This window comes from Pangasianodon hypophthalmus, chromosome 11, assembly GCF_027358585.1.
Source record: "Pangasianodon hypophthalmus isolate fPanHyp1 chromosome 11, fPanHyp1.pri, whole genome shotgun sequence".
NCBI lineage: Eukaryota > Metazoa > Chordata > Actinopteri > Siluriformes > Pangasiidae > Pangasianodon > Pangasianodon hypophthalmus.
In genome coordinates this window covers 18,456,173-18,477,235 of record NC_069720.1, presented here as the reverse complement: position 1 = coordinate 18,477,235, position 21,063 = coordinate 18,456,173, and the positions used below count along the sequence as shown (strand labels likewise).

The 21,063-nt window shown below is 36.4% G+C and overlaps 1 protein-coding gene across 2 annotated transcripts in view; it reads right to left on the bottom strand.

The window, feature by feature from the left end:
* Positions 1 to 9,656: 9,656 nt before the first annotated feature.
* The window catches only part of LOC113526284 (inactive N-acetylated-alpha-linked acidic dipeptidase-like protein 2), a 243,522-nt gene continuing 232,115 nt past the window's right edge, over positions 9,657 to 21,063 (bottom strand). For both annotated transcript variants that reach the window (XM_053238111.1, XM_053238112.1), the window contains exons 13-14: positions 20,668 to 20,866; positions 9,657 to 10,607 (exon numbers count right to left, since the gene is read on the bottom strand). In XM_053238111.1, coding sequence (XP_053094086.1) covers positions 10,421 to 10,607; positions 20,668 to 20,866 — 386 coding nt within the window. In that variant the 3' untranslated portion in view covers positions 9,657 to 10,420. The remainder of the gene's footprint in view (positions 10,608 to 20,667; positions 20,867 to 21,063) is intronic.

Genomic DNA, 21,063 nt, shown 5'->3' with positions numbered 1-21,063 from the left:
GTACAGTACAGTAGATGTTATGTGTACAGTACAGTAGGTGTGTTATGTGTACAGTACAGTAGATGTTATGTGTACAGTACAGTAGTGTGTTATGTGTACAGTACAGTAGATGTTATGTGTACAGTACAGTGGGTGTGTTATATGTACAGTACAGTAGGTGTGTTATGTGTACAGTACAGTAGATGTTATGTGTACAGTACAGTAGTGTGTTATGTGTACAGTACAGTAGATGTTATGTGTACAGTACAGTGGGTGTGTTATATGTACAGTACAGTAGGTGTGTTATGTGTACAGTACAGTAGTGTGTTATGTGTACAGTACAGTAGATGTTATGTGTACAGTACAGTAGGTGTGTTATGTGTACAGTACAGTAGATGTTATGTGTACAGTACAGTAGTGTGTTATGTGTACAGTACAGTGGGTGTGTTATATGTACAGTACAGTAGTGTTATGTGTACAGTACAGTAGGTGTGCTATGTGTACAGTACAGTAGATGTATTATATGTACAGTACAGTAGATGTTATGTGTACAGTACAGTAGGTGTGTTATGTGTACAGTACAGTAGATGTTATGTGTACAGTACAGTAGGTGTGCTATGTGTACAGTACAGTAGATGTTATGTGTACAGTACAGTGGGTGTGTTATATGTACAGTACAGTAGGTGTGTTATGTGTACAGTACAGTAGTGTGTTATGTGTACAGTACAGTAGGTGTGTTATGTGTACAGTACAGTAGTGTGTTATGTGTACAGTACAGTAGATGTTATGTGTACAGTACAGTAGGTGTGTTATGTGTACAGTACAGTAGGTGTGTTATGTGTACAGTACAGTGGGTGTGTTATATGTACAGTACAGTAGGTGTGTTATGTGTACAGTACAGTAGTGTGTTATGTGTACAGTACAGTAGATGTTATGTGTACAGTACAGTAGGTGTGTTATGTGTACAGTACAGTAGATGTTATGTGTACAGTACAGTAGTGTGTTATGTGTACAGTACAGTAGATGTTATGTGTACAGTACAGTGGGTGTGTTATATGTACAGTACAGTAGGTGTGTTATGTGTACAGTACAGTAGATGTTATGTGTACAGTACAGTAGTGTGTTATGTGTACAGTACAGTAGATGTTATGTGTACAGTACAGTGGGTGTGTTATATGTACAGTACAGTAGGTGTGTTATGTGTACAGTACAGTAGTGTGTTATGTGTACAGTACAGTAGATGTTATGTGTACAGTACAGTAGGTGTGTTATGTGTACAGTACAGTAGATGTTATGTGTACAGTACAGTAGTGTGTTATGTGTACAGTACAGTGGGTGTGTTATATGTACAGTACAGTAGTGTTATGTGTACAGTACAGTAGGTGTGCTATGTGTACAGTACAGTAGATGTATTATATGTACAGTACAGTAGATGTTATGTGTACAGTACAGTAGGTGTGTTATGTGTACAGTACAGTAGATGTTATGTGTACAGTACAGTAGGTGTGCTATGTGTACAGTACAGTAGATGTTATGTGTACAGTACAGTAGATGTATTATATGTACAGTACAGTAGATGTCATGTGTACAGTACAGTAGGTGTGTTATGTGTACAGTACAGTAGATGTTATGTGTACAGTACAGTAGATATTATGTGTACAGTACAGTAGATGTATTATATGTACAGTACAGTAGGTGTGTTATGTGGTCGCTGTGATGTGAGCTGCGGTTCTGATACTCACAGCACTGCAGATAAATAAAGCTCCTCTTGCACTGCTGCTGCTGCAGTATCCGCGCTCTTCTGTAACACACCGGCGATGTTTCTCTCCTCTCACCGTTCTCTGCCATAACACTGCTGTGACACACTTCCTCCGCTGTAGCCTCCATCCCACAGCTTTTATTTATTAATACTAGTATATTTTAAACCCGGTGTAGTCCTGTCGCTTTCAGCTGCTTCTCATTGTGCTCAGTCTGCACTGTGGCTGTGTCCCAAACCACACACAGCCACACAGGCCTACTACATAGCCTGTTACAACACATCACCACTGTTATTTAACACACTACAGGGATCCTCAACCTTTTATCTTTCTCTCTTTCTCTCTTTCTTTCTTTTTTGGGCAATCGACCCCATTTAATGTGTGTTACATGTGTATAGAATCATCCAGGATTCATTTCTGTGTTTTCTTGCACTTGTTTAGTAAATATAAATATCTGTAATTATTATAATCATACATTAGCACTGTATATGACCAAGTTTGTTAACACACTGATCCTATGTTCTGTCTCAGTTACAACTTTCACAGTTGCTGCTACAGACTGAAAATCATCTGTGTGCTGTTTAGACACTGCAAAATATAGCACAAATGTTGTTATTTGTAGTGTTTCTGCCTAGAATCTATGACCCTGTGGTTTAGTTTTATTTTAAATGGGTACTTTGCCGTCTGGTGTAAAGTTTATATGCATAGAACTACATTTTAAATAACAGACAACCCTGTATGGGGCAACCCCAGGGCTGAGCCTTTTAGTTTATATGAACAAAATCATGATTGAGAAAAAAAATAATGAACGTTGAAATAGTGTTTATATTATGTGCTACAATACATATGTACACTTGCATTTATGAAGGCAGTTTGATTAGCGTTCAACTAGTTTGTATCATCAGTTAACATGCTAGCTAACATTTGAGAGATTAGCAATAAAGCTGTTGTTAGTTAGCCTTAGCTAATCATTTTCCATATTCTTTGACAAAAAGGCTCATTTACCATCAGTAACTAAAATGAGTTTCTTTTGTTAATCTTTCTTGTACTTTACTTAATTTAGTAACTTTCAGAAAGTATACTTTTCTTTTACTTGCATGAAGAATTTGAAGGTGTACTTCAACTTTTATCATAGTATTTATTTAGAAGAGCAATTGCACTTTTACTCAAGTAATTACAGTACTTTTACCACCTCTGTATATAGGTCACTGTAAGTATAAAACTACTAAACACAGCCCATCTCTTGTTTTGCACAATTTGTCATCTTTTTCCTGTCCATCAGTAGAATGGTTCCACCATAGGACCACTGCTACCTAAATGATTTTTCAGTGGACAATTCTCAGCACAGTAGTGACAACACCATACTCATGCCACACTACTATACGGGTATTTATGTACAGCAGTATTGCACGGATTTTAAACACATCAGTGTCACTGCTGGGTTGAGAAACAGATGATGATTAATACAACTTATCCAATTAAAAATTTATTCATGAGCAGTAGGTGACAAAAATGTATTCTTAAGAACATTTTGGGGATTTTGGGAGTTAAAAATGTAAAAAAAAATGTGCATGTAGTCCATTTTGAACAAGTAGATACTCTATTTCACTCCTGATAAAGACGCTGAATTCATTCAAATATGATTTCTGTGATAACTCAGCCTGAATGAAGCATTTCTCATTCTCACTGGTGAAACACTTCAGCAATAATGGACATAACATTAATGCCATCATTGCAAGTTGTTGCTATGGCAGCAATGAAGTAAAGGAACTGAAGAAGAAAAAGCCATCCACACTCTCAGAAGCCTTATATACTCACGAAATATGTGTTAAGCTTTAATCATCTACAAATTCTCAATGCTAGCTTGACACAAACTTGATTCATTCATTTATACACTTCAGGAGGACGGCTAAATAGATGTATAAAATAAACATTAAATAATTGGAAGAACTGCTTGCTTTTGTTCTAACAGGAATTATTCTATACAAATTTGTTTTTAGCACTGGTATTACTGGTACTTTAAAAAAATATTGGTACCTCTCCCTGAATATACTTCTGATTTCCACACTTCTGATTTGACTTCATTTATCAAGCTGGATATGGATGAATTGAATTGCAAATCATACACAGGAGCGTTTACACAAGAAATATGGTATTCCTGAAAATCCAGTTAGTTTTGAAAGAAAAAAAAACATTTTTATTCTATAAGATACTTCAAGATGCTCTTGCTTGTGTAAATTTACATATAAGGAGACTCACTAACCCGAGCCACAACTTATAGACTTTAAATTGTATTACTGGTGTGACTTAATGCAATATCATATACAGTAACATATACAGTAAGTTTAAATAGCTTTTAGTTTGTGAAACTAAATAGTTTTATATTAATGTCTTGAATGAAAACTATCCATAAATTAAGTCAAATAAGACTAGCCATTCAATTAGGACATAACAAATGCCACTCTATAAAAATAAGAGTTAGTGCGTGCTTATGGTTACTGATGAGCTGCAATGGCTGAGCTGCATTACTGGAGGATTTGCTCATGCTGTGCTTACGAGGGGCTTTTTGACCTTTAGTAATCATTTTAGTGTATTCAACTCTCTTTGCCTTTACTTGGGGTGTTGGCCATAACTAAATGTAAATCTGTTATGCAATGCACATGCTTGGTAATTTTACAGGTGATTGGCATTTATCAACATACACATGTGAGTATGAAGAAAATCAGTGTTACCACAACTTTTGGAAATGTTTAGTTCAGTTTGGCTTACAAAAACATTTACATACTTATAACTTAAGTAAATGATTGCTAAACATGGCCAGTTAAAGCTAATTCTGGAAATACATCGTATTTCTTGCTATGTTTTGGAATAAAATGATAGTGTAAATAATTTTCTTTAAAGCGGCCACCTACATTTTGTCCAAAACAACATAAATGAAAGTGCATCAAATAATATTATGACAGGGTGACTCTACAACAACTGGGTTTCGATAAATTTTGCTCCACCTCTCTAATTAGTGATCTGGTCATAAGCTGCTAAATGATGAGAATAAAATTTATACCTCAAATGCTAGAATTCACCTCTTCTTAGTTACACTGGTAATTTTAAGAACTATATGACATGCTTCTTCTTATAGTGTTGGTAGACAAGGACTACCCATAATGCACTGTGAGCATATGTCAGAAATTGCTCCAAGCAGCACTGATTGTGTTAAAGGTTATGTTAGGTATAAAACATAAAGCTAGAGGTCGTATTTGTTACACATAAACCTGTGCCCTTTGCCAGCCTTTAGCTGTGTGTTTTCCCACTAGAACACTGTCTCATACAAACATAAACATAAAAGTTTTAGAAATATAAAAGTTTAATAATAACCAGCTGATGTTTGCTGTTCTCCTCGCATGCATATCGACTGGTTAATCTGTCCTACTACATGCTATTTAACATTTAAATGCTATTTAATAAACAATTATTTTAAATTACTAGATTACTGATCTGTAAATCTATTTTTTATACTGAAGAGTATGTGAGTTATGCTTTTATGGGTTCAGTTTAATCCAAAATTACTGTGACATATGCTTCATTGCAGTTTACTCCCTGGACTAGATAGCTTAAGCTGTTAGTACAGTGATAATGTGTTCTAAACAAATACAAATACAGATATGAATAGTAAGTTGACTATTTTTTTTAACCTTCTTTAGAAACTTACCAGAAAGCTTCATGTTTAGACTAGGCGTGCACTTCAGGACTGGGATCCCAAAGGACCAAACAAACAAAGAAAAAAATTCATGCAAGTTTTTTACTTTTACTTTCATACAGAGGGTTGCCAGGTTTAACCAAAAGTTCCACCCTAAATATATCTGAAAAACCACACAAAAAGACTTGAAACTAGTGCCAATTATTCAGGCATTGGACAATGGAGATGCATATTTCTTCTTTTTCTCAGTCTTTGTGTAGGACAAGTTAACAGTGGTGTGAATTATCTATCTATCTATCTATCTATCTGTCTGTCTGTCTGTCTGTCTGTTTGTCTGTCTGTCTGCCACTCCATATAGCCCATACAGCAGCAGCACAACTAAGCTGAGGTGTCCAAAAAAGACATCATTGTTTTGAAACATACTTACAGAAACATTCATATAGAAGATAAAAGCATTGCCAGTAAGGTTCACGGTCATCTGGTTCAGGAGTTGAATAAAGTTTTTCAGTGCCTCCAGTGCACAGTGGTAGGATCTACTTGAAAGAAAAAAAAGCCCTTCCAGTCCAGACAATCTCCACTTCTGGTCTAAGTCTGAATATGTAAAATAAATAGAGATATACCATAGATAGTGGCATTGTATTGCAACCCTAATACACCAACCCTACAGCTTGTAATAAGTTGTAGTAATAAGTAATAAGGCTAATAAGTTGTGCTGGGCTGATAGATGAACATTTGGTTATGTTTAACATTAACAGCATATTTAATTGTGATTTGGCTTGTAGTGAGATTTGGCTTAGAATGAGTTGAGTGAATGATGGTGAATTGTCAGCCAGTGTTGATTGTACAGAATGGTTTTATTGAATGAACTTTAAATGACACCCATTACAGGGGACGTGGGGAATATGTAATTTAAAAGGGTTCCTGTAACAATCATCAGTATAATAATGACTGTAGGGTCAATATCACTATAAGAACCACTTCAGCTCTCACAGTGCTTACATATATTGGTGTTAATTTCCTTTTTCTTTAATAACAGTAAATTCAGAAATTCAAATTGCAGAAATAGAATTAGCAGAGCTCACACATATACCATCAAATGATTATGACTTACTGTTGTGCTGGAGAATAGCAGTGTGGGCACTGTGGACTCAGGATAATGTTACGAACTTAATAAATGCATAAATTCATAACTTTTTTCAAAATGAATTAGATATATTTGCTGAGTATGAATCAGAGCAAAAAAACAAACAAATAAAAAAAAAACACTCTTTCATTTTTTGGTCAGAAATACAGCAATAGCAATGGGTAAACAAATCTTTGCCAAGTGTGTACAGAAATAATAAAAATAACCCTAGTGTGGAGAACTCGGGCCAATGCTAAATAAATGATAATTGTAAAAATGACTAGTTCAAAACATTTTGTGTACATCACATCTAGTGTTTATTTTTCTCTTTTTGTTCATCGGGCCAAATCCCCAGAAGACACAACATTTTCGCTACACTTCAGTTCTGTCCTTTGGCTCAGTTTGTGCTTTGTGGCTCAGTTTAACAGCTTATCACCCGCAACCCAAAACACATGGCATGTTTGGTTCACTTTGTGCAGTTAGATCGATTTAGAATCAAATCAATTTCTCAAATCACTTCTACTTTAGCAGTTTTTATAGATTATTTGAATTTTTATTCCTCCCAGATTTATGCTTAATGGATAATGATTTAATTTGATTATTGGGATTATTATACAACAGTGATTACGTGTTTTCCGTAAATACCTGAAATAAGCATTGTAAAATATTGTTAAGTTTTAATTAAACACAATTTCAGTAACAATTGACTAGTGTACATCAAATAATCAGGGCCATGGTAATGTAATAATAACAAGATAATAATATAAAATACAATAATTTGGCATTTTTATTGCTCATTTTTGGCTACAAGTGGCTTAACACTGTTTTGTCAGGCATTACCAAACACATTACAGAATTCTGTTCATTAATTGTAATTGTCACTTTGTCAATCCTCTTATTCAACAAAAATGACTTATAACTGATCAATTTCATGGGGGGGGGGGGGGGGGGGTAACTTTACGTGTTCATGTATTTAATGTACAGTATGTATTTAAGGGTAAACACACTGCAACTTATATTAATTAACAGTGTTTACAAACATACACAATTCGCCTTTTCTACTGTTATATTTTATATAGGTGTCAAATAAGAGCTGTGGCTTTTATTACTTTTGTACTGACAGCATGCACATCAAGTTTTATTGTTTAATTTACACTTTCACGTTCAAAAGAAAAAAAACATCTAGTGCAGTCTGTGTTAATTGCATTTCTCTTTTGATATAAAAGGACACCATATAAATATTGTACAGCCTAAGACAAATCAGACCAAGTATTCATATGATCATTTTAATAAAAAGCTAACAGAAGCACAAACAGCAACTACATATAATTATTCCTTCTGTATGTACATGCCAGAGAAGAAAATGGCCAGAGGCAACATAACAAGCTGCCAGTTCAGTTCACTTTAGTGCAAATTTGATCATTTATTACATATAGTGCTAACAAATTTATTAGAAACTGTCCAAATGGAGCAATATTGCAAATGTGCAAATGCACATTTCTTTTGACCTAATGATGTTAATAACCAGATGTATCCAGACCGCATGCTTACCTCAAAGAAAATAGGAAGTACTGCCACAAGTAATACAGTTTTTTTTAATAAATATTTTTGATTTGAAAAAACAAAACAAAACAAAACATATTTCCTGTACAGCTGGCATATTTCACTCAAACAAATGTGTATTAAATATACAAGTGTACAGTGTTAATATTTTTGCATCTAAGCATGTATAAGCATTTAATTGAAGGCATGTCATTAACTTGACTGATAAAGCTGATGGCCAAAATATCCCTGAAGCATTCCTAAATCTCCTATTTATCAAAGATTCATCCAAGGTAAGTTCCACTATAGTAACAAGTAAGTTGACGGATGCAGATTCTTAACTCAGAGTTCTCCTAAAAATAACAGTAGTGCAAATGCTGACAACAATAAAAAAAAAAAAAAAAAAGCTATTTAATTGTAGAAACATCAATGCATGATTCATCACTCATAATTAAACCCTGCTTTAGTGAGATCTCTTTACACATGAATAATTTACTCTGAACTCTATATACAGCCCCAGAAGAATAAATCCTATATAATCACTAGCCTGGAAAACACAGCCATGTCAATGTCCAATGGTTCATACTTTTGGTATTTTCTTTTACATTAGGCAGAAATGTATATCTTAGGTCACATTCACTCAACAGCCTGTACACCTGCCCATTCATGCAATGATCCAGTCAGCCAATCATGTGGCAGCACCATATGACATAAAATCATGCAGATACAGACCAATAGCTTCAGTTAATGTTCACATGAAACATCAGAATGTGGAACATTGTAATCTCAGTGACTTTGACCATGGCATGGTTATTGGTACTGGAAGGGCTGCTGATCTCAGACACGATTTTCACACAACAGTCTCTAGAGTTTACACCAAATGGTGGAAATAATATCCTGTAAGCACCAAAAACATCCAGTGAGTGGCTGTTCTGTGTGGCAGAAATGGCTTGTTGATGAGAGAGGTCAGAGGAGGATGGCCAGACAGTTTGAGCTGACAGGACAGCTACAGTAATACATATGACCACTCTTTACAACTGTGGTGAGCAGAAATGGATTTCAGAATGCACAACACATCAGATTTCCAAAAACAGGAATCTACGTAGGAGGCTACAGCGGGCAAAGGTTCAATCAAACTGTTGCCTGGTCTTTTTCCAATCCTCAAATGCCCAGTTTCAATAAGCCTGTCAATAATATGGAAAAGTTGTTTTGTGAGTTGAAATCCCAAAATTGTTACACTAACACTGTCAAGACAGCCTCTAACCCTCAGCTGCGCCAAGTGGGGGATACAATTTTGATTATATGTAGTCTCAGTGGTCTGACTCAGGGGTGGTCTGGGAACAAAAATCAGCCCCTGAATATGCTGTAAAGTGGCTGTCTAAAAATGAAAATGCCAAATGAATTCTTCTGTTACATGAATCTAATGCAGGGCTCAGAATTAGATTTTGTCAAGTACAACTGGTGCTCCCATTTCAGGGAACCCCAGTGAGATACAAATTGTACAGTGTATATATATATATATATATATATATATATATATATACAATCAATATACAGTTATACACTGTGTTACCAGTAAAAGCCCCAAAGGTTATGTGTAACAAAAATTAGCCTTCCTAGCTAATATTAAGGTTGGTTGTTCATTGTAGTATCAAAGGACAGCCTCGACAGGACCAATTTTGCTAGCTAGTCATAGCTCAGCAGCCAGAATTTCCCTTTTAGCAGCTTAGTCAATTTTCAGAGAGACAAACAATAAAAACTGTCATTCTTACACAGCATTCTTACAAATCTTAATTAAGGCAAGAGAGTGTGCATGAGAGAATACATACATACATATATACAGTTAATAAAGAAAATCTAAATATTAATTAACATAAATTCATTCAAATAAGAATTCTCCTTCTACCTGTCCTGAGTTGAAAAATGCTTAGTCACCCTGAGGACAAAATTATGGTATCTTATAGAATTACTTGCCTGGAACTGAAAGGTAAAGAGACAGAAAAAATAATTTTAGTCTGCACCATCTTGGAGTGCCTTATTTTGTCCTTCAGGCCTACGGGACAGCTTTACCTTCTCTACAGGTTCACCAGTTTTCACTAGAATTTTTGTTCATCTGCCATCATACGGGTGAGAAACCGATATAAAGGACATATAAGATCTCCAGATCACAAGTAGCTTCAAATATCCGATTCCTTTGGAAGTACAGATTTCAGTCACATGTACCACACAATAACTGAGTGTGCTCCTCGTACTCCAGTTGTGCTGCTTTCATGCCTGAAGAAGTTTCGTTCGGAGCTTCAATAGCAGCATTATGCTGCGATTGTTTCAATGTGAGCTATTAGGGTCATTCTCAAAGAGCTCGAGACCACTTTGGATAAGCTTTTCAGCCGAGCAGATGGAGTTGAACACCTGGGACAAAGACCGATTCACGCTGCTGTGTTTGGAGTTTTCCACAGAGGCCTTCAAGATGGCAAAGCCTTGCGTTTTTCTATTCAGTCCATAGAGAATGTTCCTGCAACACAGTGAGGCAGAGCTGATTATCTTTTTCTTTAAATAAAACTACATGAAAAGATATTTTTCAAGGCAGGTTCCCCTGCCAGTACTAGTCATTACAATATGCTTAAGTGTGCTCTTGATGTTGAAGGCCGCTATTATAGAATAGATGATATAAAACAGATCTCTGGATACATATTTGCATCGACATGCTGAAGTGTTCTCTGCAAAAGTATATTTTAACATTTATAACCATGAAAATTTCACAAAAACGACATTTAAAAACAAACAAACAAACAAACAATTAGTCTAAGATGATTGGACAGCTTTTGGGGTGTTTCTATACTTCAGATTTACACAGCACAGTTTTAATAAAACAATGTCTGCTATGGCCACCTAGAAATACTCATTTCTGGGCAAGCACTCACACTTAGAAAATCAATGCTATGTCTCCCACAACCTTGAAGGACTTGGGTACGATTGAAGCTTGAAGCTGTGGAACTATTATTTGAACTTTTGTAGGGCAAAAATAAGATGCTTTGGGCCTTTCTCATAACAGCTCTGGGCCGCACATTGATTTTTTGCTGGTTCGCTGGTTTAACTGGCTGCACACACCTAAGCAGAAAAGAATGAGATCATTCTTTATCTGTAAACAGGTTAGGCTTAGGTTAGGGTCCTTGACACACTGGACCTTATCTAAAAATCAGGCCATTAACTCTCCTTCAAACCCCAGGTGAAATTAAGGTAACTTAAAAGCATAATTCAAGCATAATTTGATTAAGAGAGAACAAATACAAGTACTCATAATTATTTAGAACACATATATATTTGATTGTCTGCATCCCAGGTCCACCATGGCCCGGGTTCGATTCCCGGGCAGGGAACCAACTCAGCCACTGGGAGTGTACTCTCGGTGCCAGTCCCAAGTCCAAGATAAAATGGGAGGGTAGGCAGTAATGGCATCCTGCGTAAAAACTGTACCAGATCAAAACGTGCGGACCAATGATCCGCTGTGGCGACCCCTAACTGGAGCAGCCGAAAGAACAAAAACAACAAATTTGATTGACTGCAATTTTCTGTAATAAATCAGTGTTGCCTCTCTATTCATCTTTGCTTTGTCATATGATAATAATGTATATTCTTGTTTGTTAGGAAATCTGAGAGACATTAATCTCAGCAAATTCTTGACAAACAGTGGGGGGCATGCATGTTCTCCTCATGCCCCAGTGGTATAGAGAAGGGGCACGAGCAGTGGGGGCCCCTGTTGTTGGATTAAAAAAAAAAATCATGCAGCTAGACTTCAACATTAATGAAAATGTATAAATGTTCAAAAACCACAACCCTCCAGCTTGCATATCTGGGGGGTGGGCTTCAGAATTTCGCATTCTAGTACTACCATTCCTGTGTGCGTTTCCTGCTGGTTCTCCGGATTCCTCCCACTGTCCATAAACATGCAGATAAGTGGATTGGTTACACTAAATTGCCCATAGGTGTGAATGTGTGTGAATGTGTGTACGCATAGTGCCCTACAATGAACTGGCATCCCATTAGGGACCCCGCCTCACACCCAAAGTTCTGGTCCATCACAACGCTGACCAGGATTCAGCAGTAAGTGAAGGTGAATGAATGAATGAATGAATGAATGAATGAAAATCCCTGGCAAGCAGCCCCCTCTTAAAATAGAGAAGGAGTTCTGCATTTGAGAAAACTAAGGCAAACATTCCTGAGCAGTACCCCTTGTGTAAGTGAAGTGTTAATGCCATCTCCATAGTCAACATGAAAAATTACAAATTCAAGACGACAAGTGTGATGTGATCTTCATTCGATTTCATGAATGATGTTGTAAGAAAAGATATTAACGCTAACCTTGCCCCTAGCTCTAACCATATCCTTCATACCACTTTATATGACTTTGTATAAAAGCCATGCAATTTTCTACAAGGTCCTGCTGCTCAGCACCTTGGTGACTGTTTTAACTACAGTACCAGACTTTTAACATAGCATCAGTACATCAGTGATATAATCTCAGCCGCTTAGATGTGTGAGCTATCAATCTTTCCCTTTTCATTTCAGGGAGATAGCAAAAGATCTAAATTAGGTAATACTCAGGATACAGAATTTTGAACAGTGTGTCTATTGAAGTTTTAGTAATCCAGTAAATAGTGCATTGCTGTAGTCTAGACATGAAAAGACAAAATTATGGATCCATTTCTTAGCATCTTTCATATAAGGAAAGGCAAGAAATGCAAGGAATTTGTGTTGTTTCTCAAGTAAATAAGCTGTATTTATGACATTTTCTGTATGCAATTTAAAAATTAAAAAGCTTAATCAAGAATTATGCCAAATTTTACCTCTTGTGTAGGCCAGATTTCCTAGCCTACTTAAAACAGTTTTATTTTTTGGCTCAATAGCAATAATGCAGATTTCTTTCTTTTTCATTTGGATCTTTAATAGTGTGTTGCAATAGAAAATGTACAACAAAAAAATTAAAGTGGGCCTAGTACATAGCCCTGTGGTACACCATAAAAAGTACTGTATGAACGATCAAAAAATTTGAGACTAAAGCATTTGCCCTATCGTCAGGAGATCCTGAATCCCAATTCGAATCTCAACAATGTCACAGTCATCCATGGCCAGGAGCCAAGAGTGAAAAATTTGCCCTGTTCTCTTTGTGGGAGTGATGGTATACTCTCTCTCTTGGAAATCACAGCAACACTACCCAATTGTAGGTATCTATGAGTTCACGTATGCGGAAGAGGGTTGATAGTGCTTTCCTCTGATCACATTACGTTGCCCTGTGATGCAGCATGAGCAGCAGTTTGAAAAGAAGTATATGTCAGCCTTCATCTTGTTCATTTGTATGAACTTCACCTAGATAGTTCATTAGTTGTATGATAAGCGAGAGCTGGCTGGTAGGTAGGAATTGACAGGTGACCAAAACGGGGACAAAACTTAGAATTGTATAACAGAATATTTTCTTCTTTGAAGATATTAAGGTATATTCTGTGTCAATTGTCTCATTTTCTCTCACAATGGACAAATCCCATGTCTAGTGAAAAATAGGCATTGCACAACACAAGGGAAGGAGAAACTGTGAAAATTAAGAAATTGTAACAATATGTCTAGCTTTAAAACATTTTTTAAACTAGATGATAAAATTGAGTTAGAAAGAAAGGATAAAATTGAGCTTGAGCAAGCAGTTTCTGATGAGCCTAATCACCAATGTGACAGCAAGCGGTGAAAAAATCATCTACCCCTCAGCAGGTCATGGCCAAAGTTAGTGAGAAGCCATCCACCACTCGGCAGGGTATGTCCATAGGCCGAGTGACAGAAGGTGATGAAGAAGAAGTGCTTCATGAGGGATTTTTCACATGTGAGAATAAACCCAGTGATAAGGGGCCTGAGATTAGGAATTAAGCATACTTTGCATATAATTTATACTAAACCCAGCCCAAATGTGGGCTATATTATACAGTATGTGTAGAACAATGCAATGCCGATTCAAAAGAAATTGCAACTAACCAACCAACGAAACAAAAACAAGTAAATAAATACTAAGACGATGAAGGCAAGAGTGACATCCAGGTCAGATTAGAAATACTAAAATCATAATAATGTATAAATATACATATATTATTATTTGTTATTAATAGTTTTATTCTATATTGTATGTGTATTTTATGCATTTAATGAGTTTTTTAATTAAACTCTTTTATTATCTAATTTTTTTTTTATTAAACTGTTTCATAACAAAACAAAACATCAGCCACATCCATAATTTAAACCCTTATTCAGTGCTGTAGGCTATAATACGCTGCTAAAAATTTTTAAAAAAATGGTGAACAAATAATTATTTTAATACCACAGTACTTTTGAATTTTCAGTTCTGATTGGTCAGAAGGCATAGATGAATTTACGTATACAAATAATCTAATATGTTATCGTTTCTAGATTTATATTATAAATTATAATCATAATTTTTGGCAAATTGCTGTGGCATAAGAAGAATAAAACACTTCAGAACATGCTGTTATATGAAAATAACTGTGTTAGGCCATATAACGCCACCCTGTCATGGATCTCATATTTTATTCCTTATATCATTAACTCCCAGGTTATTGGTGGATTCCTTGAAACGAAGGTGGCTCCTCATTATTGCGTGACATGTAGGAGTTGGGAACAGAACGTATGTGCATGAGCTTTCTAAGCATGTTGCTTATTAGAGCAAGCCCAAAACTCAGGGGCAAAGTCCAGTGCAGGGGTCACAACACAGCGAGAGACAGTGCAGGATGATCCATAATCATAAACAAGTAAACACACAGAATTGAAACCAGGCAACACAAGCAATATAGAATATGGAACTAAAATAATCATATTAAAATGACGCTCAGAATTGCATGACCATGTTTATAATAATATAGAGTTTAAATATGAAAGGTAATGAGGGGAAGATTATCCATTCATCTTCAGTAAGTAGTTCATTAGAAGCCAGAGCTTATCCTGGAAACACTGGCCAAGAGGCTGGAACATACTCTGGATGGGACGGGATTCCAGTCTATCACAGGACATCATGCACACACATTCACACCTAAGAGACAATTTAGGGGCCAGTCCACCTACCAGCATGTTTATGGGAGGTGGGAGGAAACCAGAGAACCTGGAGGAACAGACAATAACCTGAGCTCAGGATCGAACCAGGGACCCTGGATCTGGGAAGCAACAACACTACACATAAAATTTATCCTAAATTAAAATGAATTAACAAATGTGTTCCAAACATATGGCAAAATCAACAGAACATAGCAAAAAAAACATTAAATTAACATTTTTACATAAGCATTCTGAATCATCTGCAATCTGCAAGCTTACTCTGCGTCATTTCCCAGAGTGGTGAGTGCTGCATATGCTTTTATGTTTGACATGCTTTTGTTCTGGCTTGAGTCCTGCCTCAGCTCCTGTCTTGCCACTGGTTTATTTCCCAAATGCGTACACCTGTTCTAAGCTGTCCTTGATTAGATTTTTTTATACGCACCTTGTTTATGATCATGGATATACCTTTGATGACCCTATCTGCCTGTGGTTTGACCTATGCATTATATTATGACCTTGGTTTTCTGGAAAGCCCAAGTGTTTTTTTGGAAACATGCTGAATATATATGCTCGAGACTATTGATGCTACTATTGGGAATTGCCAATAGATTCCATCTATCACTGCAGCTATCATGTTGGAAGATTTAAAGGTCTGTTGGAAAACATGCTGTCTACAGCTATAAGATCAACAAAAGTACTGTATCTTGTAACATGTGTTTCCTTTGAGTCTATTTTGTAGTTCTATATGTACCTTCTATAAGTAGTACTGATAGCTGTCTGACTTCGGAGCAGGGCAACAAAACATCTTTCTCTAATGCATCTTAGCTTCCTTTGTCTGTGCTTGTGAATTAGATAAAGTTGTGCTAGCCTTCCATGCATGGAATGTCTTTGCATGCAAAACGTGAACAGGGATTTAAATTAAGAAAATGAAATGTGTTGTTTACTTCACTGTACGAGAATTCAATAAGTATCTCTGCTGCTGTTCAACACAGAGCATGTGCACGTGTAGTTAATATAATTTACTTCAATTTTATAATGAGCTTATTTACTGCTAATAATTCGTAGATTTTATTTACAGTCCTGACTTTAGTTTTGCAAGCATTATTGATGTTGTTAATGGGTAATTAATCCAAAAACACAGGCTGAATACTTGTTTTTTATGTTGATATAATGATGGAAAGTGTACATGACAATTGTTACGTATATCTGGCCAATTCTTTCCCCCCCAAGTCTTTTAACCTGAGTCAGCATCGCTGCCACAATACCCTGCTGGTTTAGCCACACTCCTCAAAATCCATAAGCAATACTATCGTCTATCAGTGACACAATAAGAAGATGGAATATAGCACACAATCTCACAAGCCTGTGACTATATGCACTTGTGTCCTTCCTCTGACTGTATGTGACACTATACTAGGCATCAAGCCAATTGTTAAGATGGTTAAAAACTCACTACAAAACACACCAGAAAAAAAAAATGTAAAAACCTGCTAAAATTGGAGTAATTGCCCATTTTCAGAAGGCTCTGCACACAGATAGAGATGACTAGTAGCTTTCCTGTGAATGTCCTCCATTCACCCGTCGCTAATTTAATTAAAAACACTCCACAAAATTTTGATTAGCTTCTGATTATGACTGTCTGTCACTTAGACAATAGAAACAGCTTCCTTTAACAGAACACAACAATTTTTTTTTTCCTGTCTATAAATGTCATGAAGCAGTGAATGCCAAAAGCACATAGCCAGAGAGTCATGATTGAAGTAGATAAGAGGTCTTAAGCCAGAGGTCTCATCTGAGGTTACTTTGATACACCATGTTCATCCAGAATTGATGCAATATTACTAAAACCCAACACTCCCATGTGGCTCTGGTTGCACTCGTCTTTCCATCAGCCCCAAATCTGTATCTCTAAATCCCCCTGGCTCTGTGGGGAACTATGTAAAGGTGCGGCTTAGGAGCTCAGAGAAAAGTCACAGCAAGGAGAGACACACTGTTCTATTTGTAGAAAGCTCGATGCATGTCGACTTCTGATTGCATATTAGCATTCGCATCATTCATAGGCAATTATTTTTATTAGGTTTCCTTGCCAGCTTACTGCATTTGTCAATGACAGAGAAATGCATATATGCATATCATTAAACAATTTTTCAGGCTAGTAATATCACTAAGGCATTCAGCAGAGGGTCAGGTTAGATGGCTAACATAGAGTAGATGCATCTCACAAAAAAAAAAACACTATTATTAATTTGTTTTTCTGGTCAAATGACACTTTTCTGTTTAACTAATGAGTTTGAGGAAATGTGGATCATGTTATACTTTTAGAGAAAACAACAAGCTTATTGTATAAAATAACATAAAGAGTAAAAAGTTAAGGGGTTTAGCTGGTTCTTGGCTGTAACTTTCTAAAGAGGCACTGTTTGGAAGCAGTTCTGAAAGGAAAACCTGGTATATGTTTCTACATAGAAGCTTTAAGCGTGCTAGATGGAAGATTAGCACTGTGCAGAGCTCAATGACAGATGGTTAGCCTCTCACTGAGGTTGAAAGTAAAGTAAAGCCCATTGGGGAAGCTACAAACACTTATCCATCTAAATAACTCTTACGGAACTTTTTCTAAGAGTGTATACATTTATAACGCAGTAACTAACCAGTCCCATAGATCAGAGCCTGAAAGATTCCCTCGAAAGTTTTATATGAAAGTCACTGCCAGTGATTTCGCAAACAGACATTTGTTCCAAGAACAGCAAGGCAAATTAATCAAGTGCCAAAGTGTACATATGGAGGAACTTGAGATAATCATAATTTCTCCCTTCAACTGAGCATTTATGTACTTGACTTTTTCAGCTCTTGACATTAAACAGACAGAGATCGAGCCTAATCCTGGATTCAGTACAAAAAAAGGTTCACATTCTGTAGCCATTGCCACCTGGTAATTTGGGTATTCCAAGTGGTTCAGTTTAGCACGGTTAGTTCCAAAACAGTTTGCCATTTAACAGATGATTCATGGTGTTTGTGTGCCGCATTAGCTTCATTAATTATTATGCCAATGATAGGTTCTCACAAGTTAGCCATGTGTGTGTGTGTGTGTGTGTGTGTGTGTAATTAATATGGCTGACTAAAAAGGTCTGCAGACCTTTTGGATATATTGAAGAAATTTATACTGACATGACATTTCTGTGTTATGTTTCACAGATGTTCAAATGGACTTCAAATGGTGTATTTTATGATAACAGACAAAATATTTTCAGTTCAAAAGTTTGTCTCCCTTTGTGATATAAATATTCTAATAACTTGCAGAACCCCCCCGACACACACACACACACACACACACACAAAACATACAAATCGTTTTGAACAATTCTATTGAAACTCATACTATAACTCAGCCTTCATCAGATCAGCTCTGGAGATGGTAAGGACCTATAACACCTATAACATGTATTTGTAGATTTCTATGTATTTGTAGATTTACTGTAAAACATAGGTATATTTTTTCCCTTTTCCATTCATAGTACACAAAAACAGGACATCAGATGTGCAAGCAAAGTGAGACTATAAGAGCTGAAACTGGGAAGGACTTTTGTCCAAAATGTCCTGTTTGTTGTTTGCTAGATTTTAAGTATTTCAAAAACTGTTAATGAGTTTCACAGAGTGGGGGAAAAAAAAACCTTCCAGTGAGCAGCAGTTCTGTGGGAGGAAATGGCTTGTTGATGAGAGAGTTCAAAGGAGGTCAGACTGTCTGCTTTGAGCTGACAGAAGGGCTACAGTAACTCAACTAACTACACTTTACAACCATGGTGAGCAGAAAAGCATCTCAGAACGTACAACATATCAGCATAATGCACAACATTTCAGTATAAATTACGTTTCTGTGGATTTGTTTTGTCCTAAAATTATGCAGAGTTCTGCAGTCGACAGTGTGTGTGTATTTGTATGGCATGCCTATACTGTATATATGCATATATGATGTAGATGTAGTAAAAGTTAAACATTTCAGGCAAAAGTCCTTTACCAGCTGCGTAAGCTAAGTGCTTCTGCGGCTGGTTGGTGAAACAAAGTGTCATGTCAACGCCGGAATAGGCATCGGACTCCAGTTCCTATAATGCACCGCAGGCCCAGGTCACACAGCCATTGTCATGTTCACGTTCACCCAATTACTGATTATACACAATGTACTCATCACACACACCCATATATATATATATATATATATATATATATATATATATATATATATATATATATATATATATATATGGACTCCAAACACTTGCATAGTGCAAAATATCACTCAGTGATGTGCATTCACTTGACGTACCAAGCCTTTCATTTCCATGCATGTTTACCTGGTTTTGTGTTTGTGGTTTTTGATTCTGGTTTTGCCCTCGTTACTCTGTTTGCTAATTCCCTGACCTTTTGCCTGTTTTTTTGACCACAATATTGTCTTGAGTTTTTGGATCTGTTTGTCTGTCTTTAATAATAAAGCACTTCCTGCAACTACAGCCATCATCAGGAAGGACTTCTGTAGTATGCTTACTACATCTACTATAATTACAAATATATTGTTGCAACATCAGCTTTGTACATGGAATTCATACACATGAGCCATGCTTATTAAATAATTTGAAAATACACTCTATATGTTAAAACAAACCTGAAAATCTCTGGCAATTTAGCGAAAATACAATTCAAAAAGATGGTTTCTAACTGGCAGGCTTGAATGGGGTGAATACATTTGACAGAAATTCAAATAGGCATGTCTGCGCAGTCTTGAGTAGTCAGCCACAATAGACTACAGGGAAGTAATGCCATTATTCATTTCCTAATGAGAGCTTGAAAGATACAATTTAACATCAAGCCAAAAAGAGCTGTTGTCACATGTTGTAATGGGCATGCCATTCTATTAAAGAAGAGACTATTTAATTAAAAGTAAAAGTAACCAAAACTTGGGCTCAAGTTTCATTGGATTGATGGATGAATGGCCGTATTATCTATGACATTCACAAGTTGTTCTAAAGTTTGCTGCAGTATAAGCTCTTATACCCCAGAGTATTGGTTTATGAGGATGAAGGATGGGAGCCTCGAACCACATTATGGAGTCTGCACCAAGTCACTGCTTCTGTACATGCCCATAAAAATCCCTTGATGGTATATTTAAACTGATTTAGGCATACATGAAGCATGGATTCTCATTTAATATGCCCACATTATAAATAAAGCCTACATACCCATTACATCTGTTCCTTCATATAAACATTTAATTCAGTTACTGTACAGTCCAGTTCCTCAATTAATTATTGATCTCAGTATCTAAAGATAAAAAGAATTCTCTCACTGTTGCTTTGAAATATTTATACCTTTAATTATAGATAATATAAATTTTAAGTAGTGAAATTTGTTAATCAGTAAGAACAAATCATGCAAAACTGTAGTGAAACTCTAAGTAGCTAGCTGTGGGTGTTTAAACTGTACATTAGGCTGGATGTGTTTACCGTGAAAAGCCCTGAGGTGGGTCTGAAATGAGGAAGCTTTTCTCCAGGTCTCGCAGTACGTCGTTCAGCATGCGCACATGGGAAGGGTCGCGCTCCTTCGGGTCGTTGGCTGGGCGCATAATCTCTGACTGGAAGAAGCCAGAATTGTCTCGCAAGGATGCAGCAGCAGCCAGAAGATCAGGCCTGATTAAGGGGTCAGCTGTGGAGTGACACATGGAAGAGAGAGAGAAATTGAAAGAGTGGATAAAGGGATGAAGAGAATAATACAAGTGAATCAGCCTAATAGATCATATCGTCATAGCAAAGTGTCCTGCCAAAAATCCCAGAGGCTCATGATTTTTTTTATATACACTTTAGCTTAGATGTTTATTTTATGTCTTCTGCATTACTGGATTA